This window comes from Leptonychotes weddellii, chromosome 12, assembly GCF_054177405.1.
Source record: "Leptonychotes weddellii isolate Sample4059 chromosome 12, ASM5417740v2, whole genome shotgun sequence".
Classification (NCBI taxonomy): domain Eukaryota; kingdom Metazoa; phylum Chordata; class Mammalia; order Carnivora; family Phocidae; genus Leptonychotes; species Leptonychotes weddellii.
In genome coordinates, this window is record NC_138380.1 from 48,450,224 (window position 1) to 48,460,821 (window position 10,598).

At 40.4% G+C, this 10,598-nt stretch overlaps 1 protein-coding gene across 1 annotated transcript in view; it reads right to left on the reverse strand.

Annotated features, from left to right (window-relative positions):
* Nucleotides 1-10,598, reverse strand: part of DNAH11 (dynein axonemal heavy chain 11) — a 281,936-nt gene that overhangs the window by 155,497 nt on the left and 115,841 nt on the right. Inside the window, 4 exon segments of the mRNA XM_081800433.1 lie at nucleotides 1,216-1,354; nucleotides 5,868-5,984; nucleotides 9,265-9,410; nucleotides 9,528-9,684. Of these exon segments, the coding sequence (XP_081656559.1) occupies nucleotides 1,216-1,354; nucleotides 5,868-5,984; nucleotides 9,265-9,410; nucleotides 9,528-9,684 (559 nt within the window).

The following is a 10,598-nucleotide window of genomic DNA, read 5'->3' on the forward strand; positions in this document are numbered from 1 at the left end:
TGTAACATATCAGCAACTTTGGTGAAACAGCAAGCAGCCCGGGACTGGACAGGAATAAAGGACACAGCACAAGGAAGAGAGTCAGTGGTACTGGAACAGTCTTATAGGGTGCCAGATGGCAGCTACACTTGCGGTGAGCACAGCCAAAGGTAGACATATCGAATCACTCTGCTCTGGACCTAAAACGAATGTAGCATCATTTTCAACTATACCAAAAAAAAAAAACAAAAACAAAAAAAAACCAAGGTAGTGAGGAGCGTAAAGAGTATGTTTGACCCACTTCAGAGACTAGGGACTTGTAGAGCAAAAGTGAAAACAAAAAACAGCCAACCCCACCTTCAAATAAAACATTACCAGCAAAATGAGAGAAATTTTAATTTAAAATTTCTTGAGGGGTTCTTCTGAGAATCAGCTTTTGCTTTTTTTTTTTTTTTTTTAAGATTGTATTTATTTTTTTGACAGAGAGAGACATAGCGAGAGCAGGAACACAAGCAGGGGGAGTGGGAGAGGGAGAAGCAGGCTTCCTGCTGAGCAGGGAGCCCGATGTGGGACTTGATCCCAGGACCCTGGGATCATGACCTGAGCCGAAGGCAGACGCTTAACGACTGAGTCACCCAGGCGCCCCAGCTTTTGCTTCTTTTGATTCTGAGAATCAGCTTTTGCTTCTTTTGATTCTTACGAACACTCCTGCCATCTCTTACTAGAAAATAATGTTCTCACCAAGAAAGGGAGACATCATAAAATTCCATGTATAATTACAGCATTGCTGAAGGTTAAAGAAAATCACAGAGCCCACTGATAAAAATTATATGAAGTACCAATAAAACAGTCGACTTAAGGGGCGCCTGGGTGGCTGTCGGGTAAGTGTCTGCCTGCAGCTCAGGTCATGATCCTGGGGTCCTGGGATTCAGCTGGCTGGTGGGTCGGGGTCAGGCTCCCTGCTCAGTAGGGAGTCTGCTTCTCTCTGCCCCTCCCCCCCATACTCTCTCAAATAAATAAAATCGTTTAAAAAAGGTCAACCTAAAATGTCTCAAGTTTAATTTTAGAAAAAAATTTAAAACTGTAAAATAAAGATTTTCAAAATTTTCTAGAAAATAAAAAATTACTCCAAGATGTCTAACCGTCATGTGAGTGATAAATTACCCAGCATCTATATTTCCAAAGCAGTTTTAATGGGATATAAACACCAAGCCAAAGGAACAAAAAGCCCCTCACCTGCTTGGAGAGAAGCCCCCTGCAGAGCGTGTACAACGTAAGGAACTTGCGGGCTAATGAGCGAGCGTCTGCAAACCCTTCAGTGACTAACATGATTTCACAGATTAGCTCACTGTCAGGGGCCACCATGGCACAGGGCCTAAAAAGTAAGTAAGAAATTTAGCTTTATTATGTTATCAGGTAGTAAGTACACATTGCCGAAATCAATTGATTAATTTGTATCCACATTCTCACCATTCCCAAGCAGCTCACAATTACCTCTGTTCGTCATGGTTAACAAGACCCTTCACTTCAACTAAAAAATGTCCCGTTTGTTTCTAGATATGTAGAAAACTATGGAATGTGTGAGAAAGGCAGAAGAATGGGTGTAGGAGTTTAAGGGAAATCTGTAGTATATCCAGTAAACTCCTACAAGTTGTCACTGCAGAAAGAGGAGTGATATTTGGGGCTAGAGGCCACCTTTACCCATGGCCAGAGCTAGGCTGGTCAATGTTTAATGACCAGCTCTCCAAAACAGAGCGGCTGCTGGTTTCCATGGAATAAACACCTCCACCCTGGCTAACTTCCATCTATCAACACATCACTAAGCACGGGCCTGGGAAGAGATGCCCAGTAGCACATCGCCAAGCAGAAAGAATAGAAAGGACCTAAGAGCATCACTATTAACGAGATAGAGAAATTCAATTAGGCAGTGATGTGTCTGCAGTACTCGTCACCTTTGTTTTAAATATAACCATACGTCCATATAATTTAGTTTCTAGCGGTGGCCGTGCTTAGCAACAAACTCAAAAATTTCATGAAAATTTAACCATCGGCTCTTTCAAGGTGGTACAGGCCAGTTCTGGAATACCACTGCCTCAAGCCAGCTTGGTTAGACTTTTAAGATGTTCCCAAAACATAACGTTCAAATCCCCTTTTTGGAGGGGGACCTCCAGAAAGTCTTCCCCAAAGACCACTGCCATTTAAAGCAGCATGTGAAAAAATTTCACTTAACTGAACTGCAAAGAAGGAACCAAGTAAGCAAGCCTGTGATTTTAGACTTCGTAAAGTACACAGTCCAGTAATATTTATCCACTTGCTCTTGTAAATATAATTACAGTCCACTTCATGCATACCTAATTTTCATGGTGAACATGCCTAAATTTCATTGGATCTGTGCCGTTAAGTACTTGTATTTAAACTAAGCCCACATTTTCCCCACATTCTGTATTCTATCATACAATAGAAGCAGTAAAGATCAACAGGAAATAGGGGACAGAAAAGGTAGCCAATTGACTTGCTTGGTCTGTACATTAATATTGAGAACTTGTGTTTACTGAGTATTTTCTTGACCCTGTACAGGGTGTTAAAAGCTTTTCATGCACTCTCTCCCTTATTCTCACAACTCCAGGAAGTGGCTACTCTTCTCACCTGTATTGTGCAGAGATGCAGGCCAAGGTTCTGAGCAAGGTGAGCACATGCCCCAGGCCCCATGGCAGGTCAGGGGTAGAATCATGTGCTCTTAAGGCTCAGGCATGCTGCTGCCTCCACTCATGAATGCTACCTGCATCATCCAAGTTGTCCTTCAAACTTTGCTGATGCAAGTACCAGCACCCCAACAGTAATGATGCTGTCCTTGGTTAAACCAAATTTACGGAAACGTCACCAAATAATTTCAAATTTTAAGACCTAAGTGAAAACAGGTAGGAGATGAACTGGGACGCAAATGTAAAAATACTGCATAGGGGTTCAAATTTTCAAATGAAAGTATTCTATAATCATGACATTGCTAGGATATTATTCTCTAAAATTGTTTTTCAAGAAAAACAGACATTATAGAGCTGCTATGCTAGACAAAGCAGGTCTCGGGGGAAAGGAAAACATTTGGTAAGTCACGTTAGAGTAGTTGACTGTTTGGGAAAAGAATTCAGTTTAAATACTCCTGTTATCTGCCAAAACAAGTTCTCAATAAAGAAAGTACATTTAAAAAGTATAAAAATGAGAAGAAAATACAAATGAAACATGGTTTAATAGATGGATGGACAAGCAAATATTAAGCTTAAGAGAATCAAGAGAAATCATACTAAAAACTAGAGGCTCTCACATTATATGTTAAGTAGTGTATCCTTTTGAAGGCAGACAGTGAATAACAATACAGACTGTGAACACCAGAGAGCTGGTTAAAAATGTAACGGATAAGCCTCTAGCTCAACAAAGCAAGAAAAGGAGAGAAGACACAAATGACCCAGGACACACACGGACTGCAGGACCTCATTACTGATAATAAGGGAATATCATGAACAAATTAATGCCAATGCATTCAATAATCTAGATAATGTGGAGAGATTTCTTAAAAGATGCAAATTATCAAAACTAATTCAAGAAGAAGAAAAAATCTGAATGACTCTGTATCTATTTAAAAAATTGAGTTTAGCAATGAAAAAACTGCCACAAAGAAAAATCTAGGCCCAGATGGCTTCATTGGTTAATTCTATCATATATTTAAGGGGTAAATAATACCAATCCTACACAAACTCGGAATAAAATAGACAAGAAAATGGCCAACTAATTATACAAGGTCAGCATCACCCTAATGCCAAAACCAGATAAAGATATTACAAGAAAGGACACTACAGACCAATATCCCACCTGGCATAGATTTAAAAATCCTTAACAAAGTAGTAGCATATTGAACCCAGCAACAAATACAAAAATGGTAACTCCTGACCAAGTGGAGTTTATCCCAGGAATGCAACACTGAAGAATTGTTTAGCATTTGAAAAATCAATCGATATCATCCAGCACATTAACACAAAGAAGGAGAAAACCACATGAAAACTATAAAACAAAACTTCTGGAAGAAAACATACTCGAAAACTTTTGCAACGTGGGACTAGTCAAACATTCTTCACTAGCCTATTTTAAAAAACAAATTGATAAACAGCATTTCATCAAATTTAAAGACTTTATCTTTGATGGATACCATTAAGAAAATTAAAAAGCAAGCTACAAGTTAAGAGAAAAATATTTGCAATATATGAACTTAACAAAGGAAGCACACACAGTACAGCACTTCACAGAAGGAAAGTGTGGGAATGGCCAGCATGCTTTGCGAGAAAATGTTCAACCTCCTTAGCCGTCATGGAAATGCAGCAAACTAAACCCACAATGACGTACCACTACATATCTATGAGATGGGCTAAAACTAATAAGACTAAATATGCTCAGTTTTGATAAGAATGTAGAGCACGTGGACTTCTTACACGCTGATGGTGAAACTGTAACAGCACAACCACCTTAGAAACCAGATGGGCCGATTCTGACGACGTCAAACACACATTTGCCATGAGACTGTCATTCATAAATATTTACCCAAAACAAAAGGTATGTTCACACAAAGATCATAGATGAATGTTCAAAGCAGCTTTATTCCTATGAGCCCCCAAGTGGAAACAACCCAAATGTCCATCACTGGTGAATGGATATACCAAATGTAGTATGTCTCCACAACAGAATACTAACCAGCTACAAAAAGGAACTACTGGGACACTCAACTTGGAGGAATCCGCACACCTTAATGTTCAAGGAAAGAGGCTAACACAAACAAGTACGCACTGTATGGTTTCACTTGACATGAACTCTGGGAAAGGCAAATTGAATCTCAGCGCCCAGAAGGCACATCCTGGGGTGTATGGGGGATTCACTTCAAAGAGGCACAAGACAACTTCCAGTTGTGTCGGAAATATTCTGTACCTAGACTGTGGTGATGTTTTCATAGTTTGTACCCTTAGATACATGTATTTTCTTACAGGAAATTACAGCTGAACAACGCTGATTTACAATAGGAGTTAAACCTAATTGGTTCAGATATAGCACAGCTTCTCTGACGGACTGTTAATAAGTGTATATATTGGTGAAATATTTTTGGAAAACAGGTCATCAAGAGATATTTTAATCTTTCACCGGGTAGTTCCACAGGTAGGTATCTGTTCTGGGCAATAATCTGAAATAGGTAACTCTTCATGTGAAGAGATGTTTATAGCCTGCTCTTTTATGATCAGGAAAAACTGAAAAGAAAAACACAAACCCTTCATGTCAGACAATAGGGAATGGTTAAGAAAATTATGGAGAAGCCATGAGAGAGACTATTTTGAAGCTACACAGAAGAGCATTTCCAAGGAATTTCCAATAATACGATCAACTGCTTATGTCAAAATATTAAATAAGAAATAAAAATCATACCTAACCTCGTATCTTAACTCCATGAAATCTAAATTATAAAAGAGACCAGAAAAAAATACAACCATCATCATTTCTTGGTGGTAAAACTGTCACTTTTTCTTTATTCTTTTCTATATTTTTCAAATACTGCGTAACTGGTAAAAACTTTGATATTATATATAATAATAATAATAATATTATTACAAAAGAGCTGGTAGTAAGTGTTCAAACGTACCATGTAACTTTTAAGTAATGATTTTTAAGTTCTGGCTTTGTATTTCAAAAGAGTTAATTTATCATGATGCGAGTTCTCCCTATCAGGGAATCCCAAAGAAATAATCAGGGTTTTCCATAGGAATTCTCAAGGAAAAACAAATCATTTAACAGTGCAAACCAGCAACGTTAGGTGGCATGAGTGTTCCAGATGCTAAACCACAAAGCTTAACACTTGCCTGAAAAGAGCTTTGAGATTTTCCGGTAATTCGGTTCGACCAGCGTATCCTGGGTTCATAGTAATAAATATTCCAACTGATGGCTTCAGTGTGACGGCTTCCCCCAGAAATACAAATCTACCGCAAGAAGAATGTTGACGGAATTAAATGGGGTCCCTGAATGTGAATACACATTGACAAATGCAAACCACTGCAAAATGCAAATTATTATTAGGGAGCTGTTGATTCCCGGTGATTTTCTTTAAAACTCATATGCATGCATATTCTGGAGAGGTTTTGAAGCATGTTTATTAAAAAATGCACTCCCTTCCCTACCAAGAGTTACAAATATGGCAAGTACTCTTTTCTATTTTAGCACAGCCATATAGGCTGGAATATAAAAATGAGGCCTTGACTACTTTAACAGTTATTGAAAGGTGATGTCATTTCTGCCTTCATTGTGGGCTGCGATTCCTTGAATGGGATACTGCGAAGATAGAAAATACTCATGTTAAGAGGAGAGAGTGGCTTCTTTGTTCAGTCTTCATTTCGCCTATTTGCTAACCCTCCCCCCTTCACTCCCTCCCACCCTTCCTCCCTTTTATTCAGCAAGTATCTGTCGACTACCACGGAGAGACAGAATAGCGTGGTGGTTATGACTGCGAGCTCTGGGGCCAGATGGTGAGTGTTCAGAGACCAGCTCTATCACTTTAGACATGTGCCAATTCCCTCATCTCGTAAGAAGGAAAGGGGGGGTGGATAAGAATATTACCCACGTTATGGGATTATAGGAGGATTAAAAGAGATTATGCATATAAATGGCTAAGAGGACAATGCCTAGAATATGGCAAATACTCAAAAGATGTTAGCTATGACGGCACGAGGGAAGCAGTGAAAGATTTGTAGGAAGATCTGCAAGGACCCAGTTAGACTGCTGATGGCCAGGGTAATGGAAGGGACGGAGGAGCCAAAGTGAAGGACAAGTAGAAGGAAACTTTCAAATGAGGGTTAAGGACAAAGTATAAGATTTTCTCTTGTTGTGAAAGAGAAGGGCTGAAATGGTCAAGGAGCTGGGCCGATGTCACAGCAGAGAGAGCAAAAAGAGACAGTCACAATTTTTAGGACTAAGAGCTTCTTAGATACTAGACAGTTAATGGAAGATGGATTTTGTGTAGCCAAGGGAAGAATGGAGAAACCTTCATTCCCAGCCTCGCCGGCCCGGGAAGGCACACAGGCCTGCTATAACAGGGTCCCCGACTGCTTTCCCGTGAGACACAGCAGGAATAGCCCCAATCAAGAGTATGGACTTGGAGGGGGCAGAGCCAGCAAGATGCTTGTAGGCTTCCCTGAGGCATGGTCCCACGGATTAAGTCCTCAGATACAAAGAGCACGTAATAAAATGGATGGAATCATGAAGAAGCCTAGCCATCTGTCCATGCGCTAGCATGAGATGAACAGGTACAATTCACATATACACAGACATGGCCAAAGAGGAAACTATCAACAAGTATGGTTGGGAGTGCCCAGAAGTCCTTGCATGGATCAGTTATATAAATCTCCATCAGAAAGGATGGTCTCAAATGACATCTGGGTTACATGAAATGGTAAGATTTTTACTAAAAACTAAAAATAGGCTGGGGGGGGCTGTCAAAGAGGAAAGAATCTAGCTTCTCTAACATGGCCTTAGAATAGGGGCAGGTAAGTAGCAGACATGTGGTCACAGGCAACTGGTATCCCAGAGCCATGCAGAAGAACGGAGAGGTTTTCTAGGAGGTGGAAAAATCCAGATGTTATCTACAATAACTGGAAACCTCTATAATAGAGTCATAGTTTCAATGGGCTAGATAATCCTTCCCTCACTGGGAGACTGAAATGTTCCTGTGGACAAGACAGCTGGCTGAGCAAAATACCCTAAGAAGGGGGGTAAGTGAGTAGGCCAGAAAAATGTGATTGCCTTGTATACAAAAATGTTACAAGGAAAAACACAATTGAGTACTATAATACTTACATTTTTTAAGATTAAAATTTTTTTTTTTTTTTTACAGAGATAGAGCCATCGTGGGGAGGCAGAGAGGGGGAGGGAAAGGGACAAGCAGAAGCTCCACTGAGCACGGAGCCTGACAGAGGTCTCAACCTCATGACCCTGAGATCATGACCTGCGCCAGAACCAAGAGTCAGATGCTAAACTGACTGAGCCACCCAGACGCCTCTATAATACTTATTTCTCAAATTAAGCCATCAGACCCCAAGTGCCAGTCATGTTTTATCTTTTAGAGTATGGTATCATGTTGAGAAGTTCTTAGGCTCTAGAGATACTGGGAAGTTTCTGAAGTAACTGAGGAACTAGCAGAGTGCATGGGTGTAACCCACTGTGAGGGAACAATGAGCAAGCAGGTGTTGCTGGAGAGACCAGCATTTTGATTTTGGATCTATTAAATCTAAGAGGCCCACACGACATCAAGTGGAGTCTTGAGATGCTCCTACAGGCACAGTCTTCAGAGGTGTAGGTATCAGGGAAACAAAGCCTGGGCATCTGGCAGCCAGCAGCAAACAGATGGTTCTCAAAGCCACGTGACGGGGTGAAATCACGAAGGGAATGAGACCCAAAGACTGAGGCCTGTGGCATCCAGTATTAATAAGGTCAGGAAATACTAACAAGAAAAAATAACAGCAAACCCTGACACAGTGCTTGCTACGTGTCAGACACTTGTCCAAGTGCTCTGTATTTAGTTATCATCGTCATCCTTATGGTAGCCACTGTTTGCCAAATTTGTAGAGGAGAAGAAATCAGCCCAGGAGCATCCCTGAGGGTGAGAGAAAACCAGGAGGACGGTGGTGTCCTGGAACCTACATGAAGAAGTGTGCCCTGCGGAAGGGAGGGACCAGGTGTGTCCAATGTCACCAGAAGGTCAAGTCAGATCATGACTGAGAACTGGTAACTGGATTCAGCACTGTCAAGGGTGTTTATTTTTTTCAGTATTAATGTAGTGTGCTCTTGTTGTACTCAACAATTAAAATAGGGCGCCTGGGTGGCTCAGTCGGTTAAGCGACTGCCTTCGGCTCAGGTCATGATCCCGGGGTCCTGGGATCGAGTCCCGCATCGGGCTCCCTGCTCCGTGGGGAGCCTGCTTCTCCCTCTCCCACTCCCCCTGCTTGTGTTCCCTCTCTCGCTGTGTCTCTCTCTGTCAAATAAATACATAAAATCTTTAAAAAAATAAATAAATAAATAAAAATAAAAAACACTAATAAAAAATGAGAGGTTATTCAAACTCATTCTTCAAAATAAACCAGTATCTCTTCTTTTATCCATTTCCTGAGACAGGGAAAGGCATCAAAGAGAAGGGCAGGATGAGGCTGACTGCCTTACTTCATGTTCCTCTCTGTCTGTAACAACAGAAAGAAGCCAGGCGCTACTCACCTCTTTTTCCTGTTTCTGATGGCGCTGTGTATCAGTTTCACCTGTATGGCTACCACAGACAGGACTTCCACAGAAATTCGATTGAACTCATCAAAGCAGCCCCAAGTCCCTGTCTGCACCAATCCCTTATAGATATTTCCTATGGACTAAATCAGAGAGCAAGGCATTAACAATTTCACAGAAGAGGGTGTTGAGCTCTTAGTTTCAATCATTCCAAATCGGGGATAATATTGTTAGAATGTAACATTTTCTAACTCACTCACTTTGTAGTCCATTTGCTCTGAGCAGTTGAATACGTAAACCATCATGCCAAGGGCACGTCCAAGATCTTTGGTGGTTTCGGTTTTCCCTGTACCAGCTGGGCCAGCTGGAGCTCCACTCATGGTTAAATGAAGTGACTGAGTTAAAGTGATGTAACACCTTTAAACCATTGACAGCACAAATATTACAGTCTGATATGAGATTTTTAGAGAACATTAGAGGCAATCTAACTTTTTCTTTAGTTTAAGAGGTCAGGCTCTAGAATGTGTTACTAACACACAATACTGACTGATATACCCACGATTTGTTCACGGCAATAACAAGAGTCAATAACATTTTATACCAAATTTAATTTTAGGTTGGCTATTTAAAAATATAAAGCATGTACTGCTTTGTCTCATTTCCTAAGAACTGTGCATCAATACAAGTAACACTTGATTCCCAATGCTACTGAATTTCTGATGTGTCTAGGCAGAGATACTATTAATATGGCAGACGACATTCCAAACTATTGTTTATAAAAGAAAAACAGAAGAGAAATCTTGGATGATGAATGAATTAAACATCGACTTCATTAAACTGCTATTTAATGAATACATTAAGAGATATGTAAATACACATAAATGCAGAGTATGCAAATATATACATATTTCAATGTATAAAGCAAATACACAAATGACAATTTGCTACATTAAAATATATGTCAGGAATTCATTTTGAATGTGTTGCCACATGCATTTAGATTTTGAAAATACCTATTTTTGCAGGAAAGATTCGAGGTTCTCAGACTGAGGAGAATTATGCAAAGACAGAATTTGATACTTGTATATCATATGATCTCACGGATATGAGGAATCTGAGAAACAAGGCAGAGGATCATAAGGGAAGGGAGAGAAAAATGAAACAAAACCAAACCAGAGAGGGAGACAAACCATAAGAGACTCTTAATCTCAGGAAACAAACTGAGGGTTGCTGGAGTGGAGGGGTGTGGGAGGGATGGGGTGGCTGGGTGACAGACAGTGGGGAGGGTATGTGCTATGGTGAGCACTGTGAATTGTGTAAGACTGATGAAT